Genomic DNA, 24,524 nt, shown 5'->3' on the forward strand with positions numbered 1-24,524 from the left:
ATAAATATTGAAATTCCGTTGGATTTGTTATTAATATTAATCTTCTTTCGGGGAATTCATACATCGAGATGATTCAAATAAAAAAAAAGTCGCTTTTTATGATGAAAATGTGATTGTGAAGGGGAACTTTAAAATTGAAATTAAAAATCTTATTTTAAATATATTATATCGTTTGAAAAACTATGCATACAAATCATCGAAAAAATATATTTTTTATATAATATTAATATATATAAAGCCAATCAAAATAAATGGAATTGCAGCAATTATAAGGTTAGATTTTGATTTTTTTTTTCCAATTCCCGAAATATTTCTTTAAAAAAAACACAATTATAAAACCATGTTTGAAAAAAAGCATTTTAAATTTTAGGGTTTTTTAATGGGGAAAAAAAGGAGAGATATTTTGTCTTTTTGAAAGAAAATATTGATAAAACATAATGAATAATCGGACAAAATTGATTATAAAATGTGAATTATAATGGCCAATTTTTTCTTCTTCTTTTTTTTACACAAAAAAAAAAAATCAAAATTAATAAGTAAATTTTCCATCTTTTCAATATTCTTCGATTTATTAAAAATAAACAAATAAATATATATTCCTATTTTTTTTAGGGAAAATTGTTCTCTTTTTTTTCAAGCTCTTAACTTGGCGTTCCTTTTCAAAATCGATTTTTTTATTTGTAATAACCGTATCCGTACCCGGCAGTATTGCTATTACCCTGAGAAATGTTCGGGTTTCCTCCGCCTACTACGCGATCGCCGGCTCGGTAATATTCTCCGCCCGGTCCACCGCCACCTTGGGCCGAAGGTGGGGACCTATAATAACCGTTATCGTAATAAACCGTGTTTCCCCCTCGGCCCGAATCGTAGCCCCCTTGCCTCATCCCAGGAGGCGGTGGCGCCGCGTTAGTGTTATCGTAATAAACGGGCACCAAGTAACGATCTTTAGGCCCAACGGAGCCCGCTATAATCGATCCCCCTGCTACCACTTTGTTCGTGTTGTAGTTGTGCATGTATCTAAGTTATAAACGCGTTTGGCGTGTAAAATATATATATATATTATTTTTACTATCTTTTACATATATATATTGTATTTTATCTCAATTAAGTGATTAATGTTTATAAATTAAATCTCAAAGTTAACTATTGTCCCTAACAAATTTACCGGGTTAGAAATAGCGCAAAATATAATAAAGTATAATGTAATTTTATTAATTTTTTTTTTAAATTTAAATTTGCTAAGAAACTACTTGACCCCGGTCTCTTTTTGACCTGATTCTAACCTGGACCATTTGTGTTAAATTATTTTATTTTTAAAAGTTTAAAAATATCTAAACCCCCTGCATCCGAAATCAGAATAACAATCTCTTAAGTGTGGAGGTTTCGATGCAAGCTAAAACCCATTTAAAAAATAAATAAATAAAGGAAATAGTGAATGGTAATCAACTTAGAATTGTAAAAATCTGTAAATGTTGCATTTTATAAAAAAATGCTCATTTTTAGTGGGTTGGGAGATTGCAATTACTATAGATATAGATATATGTTTTTTTTAAACTTATACATAAATATAAACCTTCGATTTGTCTTTTGATCTCGGTGAAGAAAGCAAGAAGTCAGGAAGAAAATAAGGGCGGAGAGAAGGGCCAAACCTACCCCTATCCAACACAGCATGTAAGACCACCAAAATCTCATTTTCGTGTTACTACGTATAACCTTTTCATCATTCGTTAGATAGTGGGATACATTATTTTAGTTATTAGCTATTATTAATAACTAAATACTTTATAAAAAATAAATATTTACGTATTAATTAATTTTAAAATGTAGCAATGAGAGGCTAATACACTTCAGCACAATTAGACAATATATATATATATAATTAAGGCGAATTTATAATTATTGAATTTTAAATTTTTCTTTACCCTATATATGTAGGGGTGGTAGAGAGTTTGTTAAACCGTTCGTTTTGAACCGACTTTCAAAAACGGCTAACTCAATATTTTAGCTAGAAAAATATTTGCTGAGATCTCGAGATTTCGCTAATATCTGTCTAGACCTTTGTTCCTTTCTATGAGCAAAATTTTCAAGCTTGCGTAATATTTTTATGGATAATAACATTAAGTTAGCCGTTTTTTTTAAAATAGGCTCCTAAACGAGCCATTCATTAACAACACCATATAAAGGGTTCGGCGAATTTAGGACTACGCGTCATAGACCCCGGGGGGTATTTATTTATTTCATTCAAATCATCTATAGAGAAAAAAAAACTCTGATTTAACCGGAATCGTATCACAGCACGTGTGAACCAAAACCCTGTAAAATTTTTGTTGTTGCGTTTATTATGAGAAGAGGAGGAAAAAAGGAACAATATCTAAAATTTACTATCAAAAGTTCACAAAAAAAAAGGATGTCTTTTTCGAGCCCATTTTTTAATATGGCTAACCCTCAAAATTTTAGGCAGAAGAGCTCGAGATAATAGATGTCAGAACCTTTGTTCCTTCTACAAACAAAATCTTCAGACTTGCGTAATATTCTTTCGGGTGAAGTATCGAGTTAGCCGTTTTTCAAAATCGGCTCAAAAACTAGCCGTTTAACAACACCTTACTCTAATTATACACGGGGTAAGTATGGTTCATTACATGCGGCCATAATCAGGCTTGTAAAAATTTAAAATTATTTACGAAAATTCCAGATTCGCCCGAACCCTCTTATGGCATGATCATATCATTTATATTTGTTAGCGTCAATGTGTTTTTTTTTCAGGTTAGATCATTTATTTTGAGCGCGTTTTTTTTTTTTGAATTTAAAGATCTGATTTTACCGGAAAAATGTATTCTGCGTCATGTTTGGAATACCTACCCGCCAAATTTCGGATAATTTTTAGTCATAAACTTTTGATATTTAATATTAATCTTTCATCGATTTTTTCGTATAAATTATAAAATGACTCAAAAGTTACCGGTATGTGCGATTCGTAATATTAGGGCATTCCAAACGTGCCGGAAAACATTTCCACAAAAATCAAAAAATTTTAAATTTAAAAAAGGTGCTCGAAAAAAACATAACCCATTGACGCTAACATATGTATATAGATTATAAATCTTTAAAAAGTAAATAAATGCAGAAGTTAGTTATAAGTTACTTCTGGAACATTAAAAGTGGTCAAACTCTCTGGTACATCTCTTAACACGTTACTCTCTATATGTTTGATTCCATGAAAGATTGCTGTTGCGGCAGCGGCAAAGAGAGCTTTTTATGATAATATGATTATAATAATTTGCTTGGGATAATTCTAAAAGCGCGATTTATATAGAGAGTGACTCAAATTATATATATATTTTTTTAATCAATTTAAACAGTCCCGTGGAATATGATATTTGCAGATGATATTGTGATACTTGACGAAGGATGAAATGAAAGAAAGGTTAGTGAGTTGGATAAATATCCTAGAAACGCATGGATTAAAAGTAAATAGAGAAAAGACGGAGTATATGGTGATAGGAGGAGATGAAACAGAGACTATTGATATAAATGAATGGCAGATATCGGCAATTGAAAGCTGCAAATATTTGGGCTCCACTATACAAACAAACGGCACAATAGAAAAAGAGATAAAGAGTAAGATTAATCAAGGGTGGTTAAAGTGGAGATCTTTATCTGGAGTGCTATTTGACAAAAGAATCCCACACAAATTAAAGGGAATTTACAGTTCCATAGTACAACCAACTATTCTATATAGTTCGGAAACATGGCCAACCAAAGAATCAGACGAGAGAAGTCTACAAACTATGGAGATGAGAATGATGAGGATGATTTCTGGGGTAACAAGAAAGGATAAAATGCGCAGTACAAGAATACTAAGTAGTTTAAAGGTAGTGCCCATTAAAACTAAGTTAATGGTAAACAGACTTAGGTGGTATGGGCACACAATGAGAAGGCCTATGAACTACATAGGAAATAAAGTTGAGAGTTTGGAAGTGATGGGCAAACGTAAAGGAGGAAGGCCAAAACTTCAATGGGGCCATAAAGTTAGAGCCAATATAAAGAAGTATAAAATAGATAAAAGAGATTGTATGAATAACATAAATTGGAGAGAGATGTTGAAGGAGCTTACCACCAGAAAAGGTGAAAGCTAAAGAGAGAAAAAAAAACAAATCACAGGAATCAAAATATAAGAAAAGATGTTAAGGAATGTCTAAAGCAAAGCATAAGTATAACACTTCAGCATTCTAATTATTCTAAAATTAGTTATTCTTTTTGCGAGTTGAAACAAAGCGGACCCCCCTTTTTAACTGCAATTTTTATTCGCCTTTTATTAGATAGATTATATAATACAAATCGAATTTTGATTTTATATTATAAAGAAAGGAAGGAAGGAAGGAAGGAAGGAAGGAAGGAAGGAAGGAAGGAAGGAAGGAAGGAAGGAAGGAAGGAAGGAAGGAAGGAAGGAAGGAAGGAAGGAAGGAAGAAAGAATCTTTCCCAGGCCTAAAATTTACAATCTTGTCTTGCAAAAAAAATCCGCAAAATTTCTTCTCGTTAAACTTATAATGGCCAATTTTCAGTTAAAACGTTTGGTGTATTAAGATTCGCACTATTAAAAATATATATTTAAGACAAAATTAATTTAAATGTCCTATCGTTATAAAAATGTAAACGTGGTGATGAGGTAGTTAGTCACGCCCCATGGCTCACATATCTACCTTATTAAAATTTTGGGTGTTAAAATTAATCAGAGTTTAAAAATTTTATTCAAAATTAAAAATTTATAGGCAAAAATTATGTAAAATTTTATAGGGTAAAAAATATACCTTATAATATTAATCAAGTCTTATAAAATATTTTAAAAAAAATGTTCAAATTTAAAAATAAAAATTCTTCCATTAATCCCATTCTGAATAACACTGAATCTCCCCTTCTTACCTCGCAAAAATATTTGCGGAAAAAATCTCTGAACGAATAGGTGATAAAAATTAAATTTTTTTAAAATTATTTTACTCGCAAAAAGAATCAATAATCCAGTAGCCAATATTTGCAACGCGTTACGTTTCCAACAGCCAACTATTCCCACTATGAACGCCAATAAAAAGAATAAGAACGCTATAATGAAAAAGGCTATTTGTGTCCGCATCAAATCTATTTATATTAAAGAATAATTTATAATTAAAAAACAATTTTTGAGAAAATTCAAATTTTAAGGAAATAATTTTTTTTTTTTAAGATAGCAAAAAAAAGCATTAAAAATTTTATATTAAATTCAATGACATATATAATACCTAGACTGACGATTCACTCATTAAAAGTGTACATCAAAGCAAATCAGCTGAAGACTCCATCTTGGATTTACACTAATCATTACTAAAATTTTAAATGAGAGCTCGATTTATTCCTATATCTGATGCAAACTTTATTTAAAGAATTACCGGATCATCGAGATAATAAGGAAGCAAGCTGTCAATCTAATAGTAGTTAACATGAGAATAATTACTATATGTATTAGCAAAATGGCGGGTCCAGCTGATTTGCTTTTAACGGCGCTTAAAAATGCATTTTAATGAATGAATCGTCAGTCTAGGTACTTATATGTCATGGATTAAATTATAATATAAAAAAACTTGGTAGAAATGTGTGAATCCTTTTATTAAATTATGCGACAGAAGCTATAATTTTTAGGGGAAAAAAACAAGAGTCCCTTTAATTATTCTAGCGATCGCGTGTAAAACAGTTTTCTATTATTAATTCGTGTTTTTTTTAGTTCATCAATTGTTTTTTATTATCTAAACTTGGTGGGGTTAATTTTGGCTCTAATATTATTTAAAGATGAGTTGTGAAATATTTATTTCTTATTGGTGAAATTAGTGTTTGTTTTAATATAGCTTATTTTGAGTATTAATTCTTTGTTTTTAAAAAATAGACTTTTCTAAAACGATTTGAAGAAAACCTATTTTTTGGGTTAACATACCTCTGGGAATATTTTTGATCCTTTGCCACAAATTCAACAATTTCACTAGTGAGAGATAATTCAAATAAACATATACATATAAAATATTAGATATTATATGAAAGCTTTGTGAGTGTGTGGAGGGAGGGTATACATATAAATTTTAGAAATATTAACAAAATTATGAACCTAAATCAGGCTTGAAAGGAGTTAAAAGTAGCTTATGAAATTTATCTTTTTTTTTAAATCTTCCTTTAGGGATAAGTTTTTTAAAAATTAACAAAAACATCAAGTTATTATTATTATTATTATGATCACTAGAGATAAATCAATAAAATTATTATTTTAACCTAGACTGTTGATTCATTTATTACATAAGGAGTGTACCATTGAGGTCAGTTGTACTCAATGTAATCGTGTAATCGGTTGTATTAAAAGACCATTGAAAGGCAATTTCGTATGGTAAGCCTTTAAATGGTGAACTTCAAAAGTAGGTAAGGGGAAAACCAGGGCTAGAAAAACCCCTCTTTAAAAAGAAAATCTTCCATAACTTCCGTATCTTTTCTTTATAATTCCGTTTACATTGCCGTTTATAACTAGTCCCGGTTTCTCCCTACACATATGATCAAGGATACAGCGTACAAGTTTCTAACCAGAGCCAGCTACCGGAAAAATAAGCAGCGCAATCACCGCCAAAAAAATATTAAACGCTTCCCACACTGCCGTGCGTCATAACGAAAGTAGGCGAGATCAGGGCTAGAAAAACCACTCTTTAAAAAAGAAAATCTTCCATAACTTCCACACCTTTTTATTATAATTCCGTTTATATGGCGTTTTAACTAGTCCCGATATCACCCTACACATTTTGGGGACGAATCATCAGTTCAGAATTAGTATTCCTGTTACTGACTATCAATTTTATCTTTTAAAAAAATTGTAAGAAGCCATCTTTAAGGATCTTTCTTTCTTTAAAAATGTAATATGTGGTCTCTCGAAATGTTCAATTTTTAGGCGTAATTTGTAGGCCCGCAAAAACCTCACCCAATCCAAAAAAACTGGATCCATATGTTAAAACGGGTCGGGTTATTGTGATCAATCGGGGAAAAAAAAAATTTTTTCGGGATGGGCTGGGTAGAGGGGTGTGTGTGTAAATAATTTTTGCTTTGAATTAAAATCGGTAGCGATATTAATTAAATCATGGTTTGATTTATACTTACTTAATATATAAACATGACCAAAAAAATAATAATGATAAATAATTTTATATTTTGATTTTCAGGTTGGGCATGAGTGAGACTAAAGAAAATGCTTTTTATTCCTTATAGGTCGTAGTTGGAATTAAAGAATTTTTCCCGCACTTGCAGGTTCTCTAGTTTAACACATATCATATTATTAGTTAAAATTATTATAAGTTTAATTAATTGTGCCCTTTTATCTGCCATAAATTACACAGATTTATATATCAGAGTTCAATTTTTGTCATTTTTAATGATATAATTTTTTTTTTTTTTTAAAAAATGCGGAAGTAGAGCATTTCGACTCTTTATAATATGACATATTATAATATAAATTAATTTTATAACAATCATAATGATTAAAAAATAATAATAATTACGAATTCTTCTTTTTTGGGCTTCGGAAAAGGAGTTGAAAATTCGATAAGAAATTTTCTCGCAATAGCTATCCACGTATTTTCGGACCAGAGAAACGTCTATAATAAAACGTTATATTTTTATTAAATATATTTAATTATTGGTCGTTAGAAAAACAGAAGTAGGGAGTTCCCTCACTCCAAAAACAAAACCGATAAACTGGTATTAACCGTTAATAATATTTACCAAATCCAAACCCGAAAACCCGGTTTTAAAAAGGTTCTAATGAAACCGATATTATCCGTTTTCAGAAACCATCCGAAACCTGAACTTGATATCTTTACGGTTTCGAATATTTTTTCGATAATTTATGAGCGAACAGTAGCATCACTAGGAAGGGGTGGTGCACTGGGGGCTTAAACCTCCTGAAAAATTTGAAAAACCCCCCAAATAATTTTTTAATAAAGAGGTCATTTAGCAAAATTGCAAAAAAAAAAATAAATAAATTGAGCCCTCGAGATTGTTAAGGATAGTTATACGCCTCTGTAAGCGAATATCATATATATTAATCATCTGAAGCATTTTAACAGACCTTGGTTTATGAATTTTTTTCATTTTAAATGTCTAGTGTCTCTTTCAAAATCACTTTGAAGTATTAATTTTTTTTTTAATCTCCCATTGGGACATTATGAAGACACCATATAATATGTTAAATATTATATCATTGCTCTTGTAAACCCTTTTAAACCACCCCTCCGACTCTGGTTTACGATAAATATAAAAACTGAATTCACACGTTTCCTCGTATTATCCCTCTAAGATGAAAAAATATAAATTCCAGAGTGGACTGGCACGACTATTTAGATCTAGTACGATTTTTTTTTAAACATTATCTGACCCTAACAGTTACATGCTATTTTACATCGATAAATTATTAGATATATTGTAAAAAAGATAAATAATCAAACCCTTCCCCAACTTTCAAAAAACCTATGACACTTCTTAAAGGAATAGTTTTAGAAGTAGCTCTGTAGAGAAATACTGTTAGAAGCAACTTTAACATTCAGCCATAAGTTTTTTTTTATATAGTCAGTCTCCTCTAACTCCCCAAAAATCTTTAAAATTTAGCATTTAGGAATTGGTCTTTTAAATTATAGCCCAATATTTAGACTCGATTTCTCTTTTCCTTATTTAAATGGCCATTTTTTTCCCCTCTCTCTCTCTCTCTCTCTCTCTTTCTAAAATATCCGAATAAAGTTTTAAGTATATTTATCTCTTAACTAGGGTCGTTAAATGGCTAACTCAATATTTTAGCCAGAAAAATATTGCCTAATATCGAGATTTCGATAATATATCCAGACCTTGGTTCCTTCTATTAGCAAAATCTTCAAGGCTTGCGTAAATACTTTTCTGGATGAAATATTGAGTTAGTCAACGTTCATCAGTTAAAAAAAAATGTTTCTATTTGATTCCGTTTCTCCAAATAATATACGCTTCCCAATCCCCGCAAACACAATGATGTCCGCACTTTTTTTTTGACTTGATAAAATTTGACTCTAACCAAAATCCCACACCCATATTACATCTCTCTCTTTCAAATATTCCGCATAATTTACTTTTTATAAAAATCTTTCGCAAAAATCACGGTTAAAAGAACATACGATTTATATATAAATAAGCTAGAAAATTAGTATATCAAAAAATTTAGACAATTTTAACAAATAAACATTTAAAATATCTTATCCATATGTCGCGAAAGTAGTTGTCTTTTAAAAATATTCCTATAAATTCATAAATGTAAAGATGATTCTTGTCATTTTTTTTTTTTGACTTTTACACTAAACTTTACTTATCTATCTATTTACTAAATTAACTAACTTGCCACACACAACTCATTAAACAAATTTAAATTATATTTAAGTTTCATTAAGAAAGGTTATACATCAATATAATTATAAATTTAAAATATATATATATATAAAATAACATTTTTTTTTTATTAATAATAATAATAAACTTTAATGAAAGGAAAGAAAAAATAATAAGAAATTAACATAGAAAAGAACGAAAGATTTGATTTTGACCTTCGTAAGTTATTATTTCATTTATATATTTTTTAAAAAGATATTATATTTTAAAATTTTAACAAAAAAATTATAAGAAAAAAAAGTTTGCGTGGCCTTCTAGATAATATTTTTAAAACAAAACCTTTTTATGTGCGGTGAAGGGGGGGGGGGGAGGGGGGTGGGGAGCCAGAGGAAGGAACGATTGGAGGGGGTTTGGGAATGATGTGATCGACCTTGATATTGGCATTGCCCTTTAGAACCAATGACGAGGTCCCCCCATTGATAAACTATTAAAAAAAAATATATAAAATGGATACTGGGCCATTACACATAAAATTTCAAAATAGTTAATCAGCTGATCGCCCCTTTACGCTATGTAAATGTGTTTAATATTTAATCAGCTGATTCCTTTAGCGAAGTAAATGTGTCGAATAGTTAATCAGCTGATTGTCCCTTTAAGCCATGCAAATGTGTTGGCGCCATCTCTCACCAATGATTTAACCCTAAAGTTTCTCCCCATAGCCAAAACCAGGGTCTTTACGATGGCGGTTATGAGGCATTCATAAGCATCCTCGACGCGTATTCAAGATTTTCTTAAGGGAGATGAAATCGCCGTTATTTTATTCGTGAAAAACAATGAAAATAGACACGTGTGAACTTTATTTCTTCTAAAAAAAACTATACTTATTTCCTTACTTAGTTAAGTGCCACACACACAGTGAAAACAGTTTTATGGGGGGGGCAGGTGTTAATCTCAGGGCTTATTGGACCACATGATTTCATTTTTATTTTTTTAAATTAAAGATACTACGTGGGATGGTTTAAAATTTTGTCTTTCTCATTTAAATAACGATCATAGGAGGGGTGAGCAAATATACGCGACAAAATTTTAAGGTCAAATTTAACAATAATTTTCTTTTAAATTTTAAAAGTATCTTTTTTATTTTATATTGACCACGAAAAAATATTTTAAGCTTTAGGATGTATCTTAAGTAAAAGGGATTTAACTAGACTTTGCCACACACTAAACCCTATTTAATTTTGAGGCTTATAATTTAAGGAATAAAGGGATTGGTGTCAATGTTAAAAAAAAAACCCCACAAAATAACGAATTATTTATCAAATGATTTAAAAAATTTTAAAATTTACTTATTTTGTAAATACAATAAAAGGTGTATTTTTAATATCTATACCATAAAATAAATATAAGACGACATTAGTTATTTGAATAATTTTATATGTTTTAGGTTTAACATTTTCAATTTTATTATCGATAAATTTACACAACATAATTATAAACGATAAATAATTCTTTAAAAATATTTTAAAAAAAAAATTCATTCTATGAAAACAGAGGTGGTGGGTGGGACTAGTGTTGTTAAACGGCTAACTCAATATTTTATCCAGAGAAAATTTTATGCAAGCCTAAAGATTTCTCTCATAGATGGCACATAGGATTGAACATCTATTGGCGAGATTTGGACGCTTAAGCATTATTTTCCTGGCTATAATGTTAGAGGAGAGAAGAGAAGAGAAGAGAAGAGAAGAGAAGAGAAAGAGAGAGAAGAGAAGAGGAGAGAAGAGAGAAGAGAAGAGGGCATTATTTTCCTGTCTATAATGTTGAGGTTAGCCGTTTTCAAAAATCGGCTTAAATCGTTAACAACACTAGTATATGGGGACTACAAGTTTTCCAAAATACATGAATAATTATATTTTTAAAAATTGGTAATTCGTATATTTATAGTTTTAAAAAATAAAATTGGGTTCTGATTGTAACGAACTGAAAGAAAGAAAGAAAGAAAGGAAAGAAAGAAAGAAAGAAAGAAAGAAAGAAAGAAAGAAAGAAAGAAAGAAAGAAAGAAAGAAAGAAAGAAAAGAAAAAAGAATTATTTTTTTAAGACAAAAATATACAAATTAACCATTTTTTTTAAAATATAATTTAATCGTGTATTTTTAGGATTTGTAGTAATGTTGTTAAACGGCAGCGGCACGGCTAACTCACTATTTCATCCAGAATAATGTAAGTCAAGTCCTGAAGATTTTGTTTGTAGAAGGAACTAAGGTTCGGACATCTATTAGCCAAATCTCAAGGCTTAGGCTATATTGTAAGTCAAGTCCTGAAGATTTTGTTTGTAGAAGGAACCAAGGTTCGGACATCTATTAGCCAAATCTCAAGGCTTAGGCTATATTGTAAGTCAAGTCCTGAAGATTTTGTTTGTAGAAGGAACCAAGGTTCGGACATCTATTAGCCAAATCTCAAGGCTTAGGCTATATTGTAAGTCAAGTCCTGAAGATTTTGTTTGTAGAAGGAACCAAGGTTCGGACATCTATTAGCCAAATCTCAAGGCTTAGGCTATATTTTTCGGCTAAAATATTGAGTTTAGCCGTTTTTAAGAATCGGCTCAAAATTTTTTAGTTCCACTTTTACTTGAATAATTTATAATGTTTTAAAAATATCCTTTTTGAAGAAACTAAATTTATTTTTTATTTTACAAAAAAAAACACCATTCACAGTGTGTGTTAAATAAATATAATTATATTTTTAACCTAGGTTAATCAAACCTAACCACGCGATCCCAAAAAAAAATACAAGATTTTCAATATTAATCGTAATTATTGCTTTTATTAATAATGATGGATAAGTGTATTTTGTGAAAGAAGTAGCACAAATTCAATAATTATCGAGAAACCTCCTCTCCGTGATAATAATATCATACATTTTTATTATATTATATCATCATCAAATTTATGTCATAAATTGAGATTCAATAAATACCCAAAAATCGATAAATCTTTTAACCCCGGTTCCCACTTGTCATTTTCCATTCCGTTTTTTTTAAAACAAATAGATTTAAATTTGGGTTATTTTTGTGTTACAATCAAAAAAAAATTAAAGTAAGAATTGATTAGCTAATAGTTTTTTTTAAAAAAAATATTAATAATTAATATTATGTGATGTTTATTATCGATAGTTTACTAATAATTATATTAAATTAAAATACATTTTTTTGTGGGAAATAAAAAAAATTTGATAAATAAATACAAAAGAAATAAAAAGTCCTGATTTAAACGAATTTATGCCAAGGATAACGATGTACCAATATTTTTTTAAAAAATATATATATTTCAATTTATGCCTTTATTGGTTTATTTTTTTTAGCGATTATGTATGAAAATTGTCTTTTTTTTTATCCTTCCCGAGGAAGCTTCAAATAGTTTATAATAAAATATTTTTAAAAATGAATTTTTTCATGAATATCACAATGATCCGCCCCCTCTCTCCTACCTCAAGGATCTGATGTCATTCATTAACTTTATGATCGGTTAGTAATAATTAGTATGGGGGGGGGGGGCTATAACTAGTTTCAGGGTTCTGCAAATAATTTTAAAAATAGAAATGCTTATTAACTTAAGAATCTAAAAAAAAATTGTCAGAGTCCTAATTCCTCAGATTCAAAAAAACTGGTATCTTCTCAGCAGAGCCCTCTAAAACCTCCCACTCTACCCCGCTAAGCTAATAACGCTTTGGGCTCTTCTGGTGACCAAAATATAAAAAAATTTAATATTATTAAGTCTAAAAGACCTGATTTTTAAAAATGGGAGTAAAGAAAGAAAGAAAGAAAGAAAGAAAGAAAGAAAGAAAGAAAGAAAGAGAAAGAAGAAGAAGAAAGAAAGAAGAAGAAAGAAAGAATACAGGGGAGATTAACAAAGAGTACTTATTTTATTAAAAATTAATTGATCAGTCAAGAGTGACGGGCTGACCCGATATTTTTCCCATTTGTTTAAATGATGGATAAATAGAAATTTTCCCCCTTTTTTTCTTTTGCCTTTTAATATAAGAAATTTTTTTAAGGAGATTACTAAATATGTAATAAAATAATGAATTTTATTAATTCGCACGGAATATATGAATTAGCATAATTTGATTTCGATTTTAAACAAATAAGTAAGTAAGTACAATGAACTATTCGGGCCGATATCCGGGTTACTATCAGAGCCGATACTATCCGGTCTATCCTTCGAGACCGTTTAAAATACAATATATTGAGAACAATATAAAATAATGGAATCTACTTGGAATAGGTAATTTCTTACATGCATCAACAGCGGGCGATTACTTAGGCTTTACCAGCTGACGACGCATTCATGAATAATGGATTCGAAAGCGACGTCTGATGCAAATCAGCTGGAACCCGCCATTTTGGTAAACCCCGTATAGTAAATTATTCCCATGTTTAAAAACTACTCTTAAATTTCCTTTATGATCAGGCAATTTCTTTGATAGGGTTCGCGCCAGAACATAGGAATAAATTTGGCCTATCGTTTTAAAAAAAATTTTTTTTTTAAATAATTATAAGGGCAACCAAAATGGCGTCGCCAGCTGTTTTTCATTTGACGTGACACTTTTAAATGAATTGCATTGTGGAATTTTTTTTAAAAAAAAATACAATTTTGATCTTTGTTTGATATAAAAAAAAATCCATTAAAATAAATGATCCTTTTTCATTTACCATTCCTTCTTCTTCTTCTTCCCTTCAATCTTTTTTTTTTAAAAAATTTTATCACACCTCAAGAAACATAAAAATAAAATCATCTTTTTATGTATAAATATATAGGTCTTCCTTAATACTTTTTGTGTATAAAAAGCAACAACAAAAAAAAAATTAAAATTCCTTTTTTATGTTAATTCCATTGGCTTTCTAACAATCTAACTTTTTTTTTTACTAGTTTCTTTCGTAAAATTCTTTTTAAATGAATAAAATGAAAAATAAGGTTTTAAAATATATATATAAAAAATAAAGAAAAATATTTTTTTTATTATATTTTGAAATCTTCAACCTGTATCATTGTCATAAGTGGCATTAAATAATAAATACCTTTATTATATATATAATGATTTTTGTTATTAAATAATATTTATAGGAGGTATTGGGGGGGGGGGGGCTTATACATTTAAAAACTGATAAATGAAAGCGGAAAGCGAAATCCGCGTCTCAAACTTAAACGTTCCAGCGATTTTTACTCTCCTAATTATCGAGATCATTTAAGTCGTTTCAAAAAATAAATAAATATGATACCCAGGAATTTAAAAATAGTCTCTATTTGAAGATAGAATGTGGGGGTGGGGAATATGGGGGGGGGGGGGTAAAGATTGTGAAACTTTCAAAGAAAAGTTCAAAAAGGTAAAGGAGGCTCACAAATTCATTTTACCGTAATTTTTTTGAATTAATTAAATTGTAAGTTTAATATTTATTTTTATAATAAGAATATTTTATTTTTATTTTTTTTTAAAGCCGATATAAAAGAAAGAAAGAAAGAAAAAAATTGAATAAAAATAAAAATTAATTTATTAATATTTTTTTTTTGTTTTGTTTCGTTTACATTACAACCACAACACCTTTTATAAAAGAGTGGGAAGAAAAATTGTTTATTTTTCCCATTAAAAATTACGTGGAAAGTGGGTTTTGTGGTTTGTAATAGTGTTGTTGAAAGATACTTTTTTCAAATATCTGGATACAGATATTTTAATCAAAAATGTATCTAGATACAGATACCACATTTTTATATCTAGATACAACATCCTAGATACCTGCTATCATGATCACGTTGGCTCGATTTGAGCCTATTTTTAAAAACAGCTCCAACTCAATAGCTTCATCTAGAAAAAATGTATATTTCAAAGATTTTGCTCGTAGAAGGAACAAAGATTCAGACATATATTATCGAGATCTCAGGCAATATTTTCTGGCTAAAATATTGAGTTAGCCATTTTTGAAAAATGGGCTCAACAACACTAGTTCAACCCTATAGACCATCTGTGAAGCAAAATCTTTTTAGGCTTCCAATAATATTTTTGCTGGATTAAATATCGAGTTTAGCAGGTTAACAACACTAGTTCAACCCTATGAACCATCTGTGAAGCAAAATCTTTTTTAGGCTTGCAATAATATTTTTGCTGGATTAAATATTGAGTTTAGCCATTTAACAAACTACTAGTTTGTGGTTTCGTTTAAAAATAAAAAAATTAAAGTTATAGATATAGATATATGAAAAATATTAATTTAAATTGAATAAGAATCGATTTTATATATCATGAAGAATACATAATAATTTTTTAAAAAAAAAATATACAAATCATTTATAAAAAAAATTTTTGAGTAGGGGTGTATTTTTTTTTTAAAAATAAATCAAATTTTATTTATATTTTTTTTTTGTATAATTTGAAAGATAGATAGATATACTCTTAATATTGTAAGAAAGATTGCACCTTTACAGGGTATATAAAGGGTAAAATTGTACGAAATTACTTATTCACATATCAATTTGATATAGCAAATAATTTATCGCTAAATGTAGCGGTTGTTAAACAGCTCTTATTCATATCAATATGATATAGCAAATAATTTATCGCTAAATGTAGCGGTTGTTAAACAGCTGGTTTTCGAGTCGACCTTTAAAAACGGCTAACTCAACATTTCATCTGTAAAAAATATTACGCAAGCCTGAAGATTTTGTTCATAGAAGGAACAGAGGTCTAGATATATACAAGCGAAATTTCGAGGTTTAGGCAATATTTATTTTAAAAAAAATCGGGCGCTTATTCAAAGTGGGGGCGCTTATTCAAAGTGGAGAAATTTCGAGACTTCCGGTTTAAAAGGGGATTTGAATCCGGGCTGAACCTTAAAATTTGATTTCTTGTGTGGGGGGCCTCGAGAAAAATAGACTTACGATGCCATTCATTAAAAGGTGTTACATCAACGAAAAACAGCTGTGGACGCCATTTTGATTACCCGATTAATAAAAAATTTTAAACGAGAGGCCAATCTATTCCTATGTCCGGCGCAAACTTTATTTACCTGATCATCGAGATAACAAGGAAGCAAGTTATCAATTTAATAGTAGTTTTTAAATTGAGAATAATTTAGTATATTGGTTCCAAAAAATGGCGGGTCCAGCTGATTTGTAATTCATCGACGCTTTCAAGTTGCATCGTCAGTCTAGGTGTCATTATAGGTCATTGCCTCTCGTCGACATCTGTTTATAATCCCCTCCCCGGCCCCATGGGAATAGATTCATATGAGACAGTTACAAGATGGATGAACCACTTATATATATATATGGGATAACTGATAATATAGATAGAAAGTTCTGGAATATGATTATTTATTTTTTTTATTAAATATAAACAATAGTTTAAATAAAAATAAGAATTTTTTTTTATAGCGGTTAGGGGTTATCTCATTTTAAAATATTCCATACAAAAAGGTTCCCTAATTTAAACAGGTTCATTTCCGTTTTGCGGTTCGGTCCGACACCCTTGACTTTGACATTGTTCCTAATTGAAAAGAAAGTATATAATATTTCCTTTCTGAATTGAAAAAAACTTGTTTTTTTGAAGATTATTTTTCTTATAGTTGCATTATTAGTAAAAAAAAAAAATCCCGTCGGTAATTTATGGGGTTAGAAATCCCATTTCGAAAATTTTTTTCTTACTGTCAGAAACTTAAATTATTTTTTTCTTCTTAGGTTCCGTGAAATTTCGACTGTGAGTTAGGATCATCCAACGGGAGTGTCGCGCTATTTAAAATCTCCGAGCCTTTTTAAGTCAACATAAATATTCATTGCCCATATAATTAAATTACTTCACACATTAGCCATCGAGAATGCCCCAGCGGAGGGGAGGAGGCTATGCCTAATAGCGTCTTTCTTTCTTTCTTTCTTTCAATTTTTCTTTCTTTTCTTTTCTTTCTTTCACATAATTTTAAATATGTTTTTGCATTATTATCTTTTTAAACAGATATTAAAAGAAACTAGATAATTATCATTTAATATATCTCCTAAATTTTCAAAATATGTGTCGAATTAAGTGCGAAAATATTAAATTTCAATAATGAGGAAGAAGGAATAAACATCTAAATCGGTGCCTTGCCGACCCCGGGTTTGAACCCAGGGTCTGAATCCCGGGTCCCGTTTCATTCGATTTTTCTTTAAACTCTTACCACCACCGCCACTTTCTAACCACCCCCCCCCCTCCACATTTTAAGATTTAAACTCCATCAAATGGTTGAGATGTGTTTATATTTTTATTTCGACACTTTTATAAATATATATAAAAATTAGATGTATGTATATACATAAAAAAACTTATTAATTATTATATTATATAATAATTTATATTTTAAAAAAATATATATATGCAAAATTATAATTGTTGAACTTTTATTTTTTGTAAAATTAAAATTTTATAACTCCTATAAGTTTATAACGAAAAGGAAAGAATATTAAAAAAAACTAAAAAAACTTTTGCAATCAAAATAAAGTTTTTTAAAAAAATACATACAATTTAACATGGTTTATATCGTCTAGTAAAGAGAGAGAAAGATAATCAAAAAAAACATATTTTTCAAAAATATTTGGAATTCTATCAAGTTATATATTAAAAAAATTTTAAAAATCGAAATTGCGTTCAAAAATTTCTAAAAATGAACCTGAATTTTTCTAAACAAGACTAAGTAGTTTCATATAACGATATATTATATAAAATCTAAAAATTTCAATTTTGTTTTCGTAAATAAAAAGTTCTTACTTCTATAGAAGATATCATTATTTACGAAATTTTAAAAAAAATATAAGTAAATCGAGACGTGCTCGAATTTCTAATTAGAGTTTTATTAAATTTTCTGGGGTCAATTTGAGCCCTATCGCCAGTTTAATGACTGCTCAATTAGATCAAAAATTTCTAAAGGTCCTCTCAATCAAGTTTTTAAAACAATTTCTGAAAAAAAAAACATTGTTCCTTTTTGGGAACTTATTTTAGTCGAACGGAACGTTAAACAAAATTCAATTATAAATTTCGTATAAATTTTATGCATTCATGTTTAATATATAAAAATATTTTATAACAAGTCATTTCTTTATTATTTCAAAATGGCCGTTTTAAAAAGAATTCGAATATCGAAATTAGAGATCCGAAATCCGAAATCCGGGCCCAGCTAAAAGCTCCATAAAGTCTTGGGCAATCACATCCCTTCAACTCATTATTTGGGGCATCCTCTTCTTCGTTTACCTCCAACTTTCTAGTCTCGATATTTCTCCGCAATATCTTCCCGCCTCGTCTCTCTCCCTCCTTTCTGCCGCTCGACCCTACTCCGATTAAACGCTCAACAGCTAGCTTTACCGTTAAATAAATGATTTATAAAATTTACAGTTTCCTCGAGTTGCAAAACTGTCAAATCATTTATATTGAAATTTATTCGATCGAAAGCTATGCAACCCTTTTTTCGTTGAATCTACACCCCCCCCCCCCCCCATTTCACACACACACAGAAGCTGCTCTGAGAATAAGATAGTAATCATTGAAAATAAAGTATATGCCAGTTTGGATAGGCTAATATTTTTTTTATGTTATTTAATAGAATCATTAAACTTATTTATATGTATTAATAATTACTAAGTTTTGTTTCCACTATAAATTTTTATAAGGATGCCTTTATTTCGTAAAAAACATATAGAACTAAACTAATTCGTTATAAATAAGGTAATGAGGTTGGAGTTTAGTTAGTTTAATTTTTTAATAATAAAATATTAATTATTATATGAATAAATATTTATATAATGGGCGCCAGGTATATAATAAATTTAAATATATATTCTTTCTTTCTTTCTTTCTTTCTTTCTTTCTTTCTTTCTTTCTTTCTTTCTTTCTTTCTTTCTTTCTTTCTTTATATATGGAATCGTGAATTAATTTGCAAGATTTTAATCAAGAAATTTTTATTGTTTAATAAGCACACCTAATAATATTATACAAGTAGACATTTTTTTTTAAAAAAAGTTTGAATTCTTGCTTATAGTGTTGTTAAAAAGTCGAGTTCATCCGACTCCGACTCAGAGTCTCGAGTCGTTAGTCGACTAACTCAAGTCGTGAACTCAAATCGACTCGAATTATGAACTCAAGTTGATACAAGTCGTGAACTCAAGTTCACAAAATATTCGTCCTCTTTGAACTCGTCAACTTGACTTATATATAATTATTTATATTAAGTGTATATTTTTATTTTAAAAAAAAAGATTTAAAAATAAAACGAAAACAAAAAAAAGAATAGAAACACGAAAAAGGAAATGGAAAAATGTTATAAAAAGAATATAACGGCAGACTTTTTTGTTGTTAGAAAAATTAATATACAAATTTATATTATTCGAATTTTTAAATTTATCAATTGATTAAGATGGGGGCCGAACTGTGCTGGCACGCAGCGCTTCGAACCGAACCGCTAAACCGGAAGAAACCGTTGCAAATTTTCTTAACCGTTAACCGAACCGTTATAAAGAAAATATAAAAAGGAGCGAACCGAACTATGTTAAAACCGGTTTTCATAACCGATAATTTTATATTTGTTAAACCTTATAAATATGAAATTTTAATTTCCCTTAGGGGGGACAATTTATAAAATTCGCGATATCTTTTGCAAATTAGCCAAAATTTTCATATATCAATCTATACCAAGTTTATTATTTTTTTTAACTTTTATATACACAATTTAATAAGAGATTAGACAAATTACCAGTTAATTAGATAAGAAATAATCTTGCACGGTTAAATTAAATAAGGAATTATAATCATATAAAATTTTATAAAGGATTTTTTTTTTCTCTATAAGATTCTTGTGTGTGGATTCGGAATCTCTCAATTTTAAATCATTTAATAAGGGAATTTTTAGATTTTGAAAATCTCATTTTACAGGAAATGGATTTAGGCATGTATAGTAAATTTCAGACAATTCTGCAACGAACTTTAGAAAACTACTCTTAATTTAAAATTAATTTTTATATGGAATTTTCATTATAAATTTTTTTTAAAAAAATACCAAATGTCTATGGCTGAAATTGGCTTAAATTTATAGGGTTAAATACTTTACACGTGATAGAATACATTTTCGGTTAAATCGGGTTTTAAAGTTAACGACTAACGGAATGAACCGAAAACCCGTTATAAATTCTAAACCAAACCGATACGAATGAACCGAACCGGTATACTTAACCGGTTCGAAGTCATCCTGGCATGGCACATCAGCATTTTTTTATGGTATTTTTGCAATATAAATTTTAGATTCGTCATTAGCAGAGTTTTTAAAGGATCTAGATATAAAAATGTAATATCTGTATCTGAATCTAGATAGATTTTTTGATTAAAATATCTGTATCTAGATACTGTTTTAGACGATGTATCTATATCTAGATCCATTTAAATAGTATCTTTTAACAACTCTGGTCATTAGTATTAATGATGGATTATTCGAAAGGTATGATATTTTAAACTAAAAGTTTGTGGATTCCTAACAAAAAAAATAAAGTCCGCACGTTCACAACAACAACAACGTCAAAAATTTGATTATGTAGCATGGCAATGTGTGTATGTTAGATAATTTCTAATTTGAGTAAATTGATATGATGTCTAAAATTGCCTATTTTTTTTTTACAAAATAAACCTAGCTTAAATGTATAAATTATTTCGTCTTAATTTCTAAACCAGGGGTAAACCCGAACCGTTAGACCGGTATTAACCGTCATTACTTAACCGAACCTAAATCGGAGTTGAACAGTTGATCAAGCTTTAAAAAAGAAGAAGGTATTGTGAACTGTTTTTTAACTTTTTTATAACCTCAACGTGTTTAAAGACAATTATAATTCGATTGATTAAGTAGTACAAGTCGTTTATATTTTTCCTTATATAGCTTATTTGATTATACCCTTACCCACCAATAGAAATGTTCCCAAGTATCAAATTTTAATTATTTTTTTATTTCCCCCCCATATAGATAATAGTTACAATTTGAACAGAAGCGATTCTTGAAAATATTTATAATTGTAACGGCACTTTGATCAAAAATAAAATTTTGTATCTGTATATTAGTGGTGTTCGATACAAAACAATAAAAAATAAAGTTAGCCATTTTATGTATGCGATTTTAAAAATTCGAAAGGTGTTCTTCTCTACTCTAATATATACTTAATTTATTTTAATAAATAGTTTTCAATTGATAAAAAAAAATTTATTAATATGTTTGAAAGAGTACGAATCTAACTTAAAAAATTTTTTTTACAAACCGAACTTGAACCAGTACGTTTAAACGGATCGAACGGGTACTGATATTCGATAAGGTAAGGACCCCTGTCTTAACTCAAATACGCTCAACAAATAACTATGCAAACATCGGTTCTTAGGATTACCTGATCAAATTAAGTATTATAAAAGTATCGGAAAGTTAAAATTTTAAAACAAAGCCGATTGTCAGGATCTGGATATTTATAATTCAAAGTTCTGAACCTAAACCTAAAAAAAATGGGATTCCTGGATATACATATTTTTCCAAAGTAACAGTTCTAGTTCCGGTTTTGAGGTTTATTAGACCCTGTTCCATAGGTACCCGTTTATAAAAATAGTTGAATATGAAGAAGAAGAAAAAAATTAAAAATTATAATAAGTTCAAACTTTTTTAAATCTGTTAGTCAAATGGTGTCAATTTCTCAAATTTAAATAAATGTTTTATTATAGTAGTTTTTTTGTATAAAAACTATGAATTTAACCAGAAATGTGTTCTAACATGTTTAGAAAACTTATTATGCAATTGCTATCTATTGATCCAAAAGTTAGGGGCCTAAATTGTCTGGAAATCCCAAGGCAAGATACTAAAACCTTCCATAATACATTTCCGTTTAAAATCGGCGTTTTTAAAAAAACATTTATCGTCACAATTTTTTGAAGAAAAAAAATTTTTTTTTAAAGATTTTGTCAGTTCTCCTTCTCCGGTGCAACGGATATCTACTTCCGGTTCTAAATGCCTATATAAAACTATCAAATTATTGATTCGTAACTAATATCTAAAATGAGTGCTTAATTTTAATAGGTTTATAATATATATAATAAATAATATTATACTATTTTTTATTATATAAAAAATTAACTCGTTACCAGATGCTAGGCGAACATCATGTAAGTAAACTCATTAAAATTACGGTAAAAAATATGTCTAAATTATTACTCATAAACTGGTAACAATTTCTATTTTTTTAAAAAAACCAATCGAATTTAACTATTAGTATAAAAAAAATGAATGAAACATAATCATCGGAAATAGACCACAAACCAACTCTTTTTTAAAATATTGTATAAGCTTTTCTTTCGCATAATAGGATAGGGTTGAAAATTTGCAATTAGAATAATGTGTAATAATTTTTGTTTTTAAGCATCCCTTTTTTCTAGATGTTAATAAAAGAACCGTGTTACTTAAAATTCCAAAACTTAGAGAATTAGCGACAATTTGTTACTGAAAAAAAGGGATATAAATAAGTTTTTTACTTTAAGAAATGCCGCCAATTCTTAATAAATAAATCTTGAATCTGACAGTTCATTGAATTTATAAAAAAAAAAATTAACAATTGGGTTTAGGAGGGAGGGAAGGTATTTATAAATTTATTAATATAAAGATCCAAAAAAAAAGAATAATATATAAAAAGATATCAGTATTTTTTGACCCAGGGTTTAAAGATTGTTTGAATTATGATTCCTAAAATTGGCACCGACTTTTAAATTATCAATCTTAGTTTTTTTTTTTTAAAATACCATCAATACCAAAGTATAATATCGTGAATTATAAAGCATATTTATAGTGTTTTTTTTTACCAAAAGGTCTTTTGTCGGGATAACACCAATGGAATAACCCTCTCGTCCGGTCTACTAACAATTTGGTGCGGTTAACCGAGTCGAGACCGCGGATTCCCGGATGTTGCCTCCTCAGGTCACTGATTATGTTGTTGTGGTGGACATCGTATTTGAGCCAGAAATCCGTGGCGAATCCGACAACTATACAGGTCACCGCCGTGAGCAGGAGCAAGGAGCCTAGCGATAGCAGAATCGCCGATTTGATGGACATGTTTGTATTTTAATATTCGACTCGTTTTTTTTTTTAAATATTCCCGATAAAAAGTTGCAGGGATTCCTTATCCTTTTATCAGTGGCGAATTTTTCTCGTTTCTCCTTTCTTTCTTTTATATATTTTTATTTTTTAAGTTTTTTTATTTTTCGAAAATTAAAATAATTTTTCGACAATTTTTTCTTTAAAATTTATTTTTATTTTTACTTACTTATCCGAAAATAAAATTATAAAAAAGTAAAAATAAAATTATGAGAAAATAATAAATAAATAAAAAAATTGATTAATATTCAAGGATAATAAATATATATAATTTATATATTTTTTTTGTATATAGGAATGAGGAATGAAAATGAATAATTAATTATATAATATTATATAGATAGATATTTTTTTTTACATATAAATTAAGCTTGAGCGATTTGTTTTATATATATTTTGTTTTTAAAATTGAGACGATTAGACCGCGCGTATTAGTTAAAAAAGGAATTCCGTAAAAATTCTTTATTCCGGAAAATTTTCCTAAAATAAAGAAAGAATGATTATGATTGAGAATAAAGTCGAATCCAAGCTAAGAAGAATGCTTTAAAATAAAAAAATCTTTGGTGCGTATATTGGGAATTATCATCATTTTAAAGAATAATCTTCATTTTTTTTTCGAATTACATCATTATACCAATTATATAAGTTGGACAAAGTTATTTTTTTTAAATTTATAATTTTTATTTAATTTTAATATTTATGTTTGTTTTATATTAAAAATATAATCATAAAATTTTAAAATTAAAGGTAAATAAAATAAAGTAATTTTTTTTTTATAATGGGGTCAGTAAATAGATAAATAAAAATAATAACTTATTTTTTATTTTATTTTGCACAGTATGTTATATATTTATATTTATTATAATAAAATAAAATAACATTATTTTATGATATTATATATTATTAATATATAGATTATATAAATTTCTCATGACATTTTTTTTTATGCACAAA

At 28.6% G+C, this 24,524-nt stretch overlaps 1 protein-coding gene across 2 annotated transcripts; it reads right to left on the bottom strand.

Moving 5' to 3' along the window:
• Window positions 1–516: 516 nt before the first annotated feature.
• Window positions 517–23,740, bottom strand: LOC135925747 (uncharacterized). Of its 2 annotated transcripts, XM_065461209.1 has the most exons (6): window positions 23,279–23,737; window positions 7,555–7,650; window positions 4,997–5,134; window positions 3,143–3,249; window positions 1,574–1,713; window positions 518–1,017 (listed from the first exon to the last, which is right to left on the bottom strand). In XM_065461209.1, the coding sequence occupies exons 1-6, from the start codon at window positions 23,526–23,528 to the stop codon at window positions 675–677; spliced, it is 1,074 nt and encodes a 357-aa protein (XP_065317281.1). In that variant the 5' UTR covers window positions 23,529–23,737; the 3' UTR covers window positions 518–674. The 2 variants fall into 2 exon arrangements, with proteins under 2 accessions (XP_065317282.1, XP_065317281.1); XM_065461210.1 differs by lacking the exon at window positions 7,555–7,650 and having other exon boundaries at window positions 517–1,017; window positions 23,279–23,740.
• Between the last annotated feature and the right edge of the window lie 784 nt (window positions 23,741–24,524).

This window comes from Gordionus sp. m RMFG-2023, chromosome 3, assembly GCF_954871325.1.
Source record: "Gordionus sp. m RMFG-2023 chromosome 3, tfGorSpeb1-WG-v2, whole genome shotgun sequence".
Lineage (NCBI taxonomy): Eukaryota > Metazoa > Nematomorpha > Gordioida > Chordodea > Parachordodidae > Gordionus > Gordionus sp. m RMFG-2023.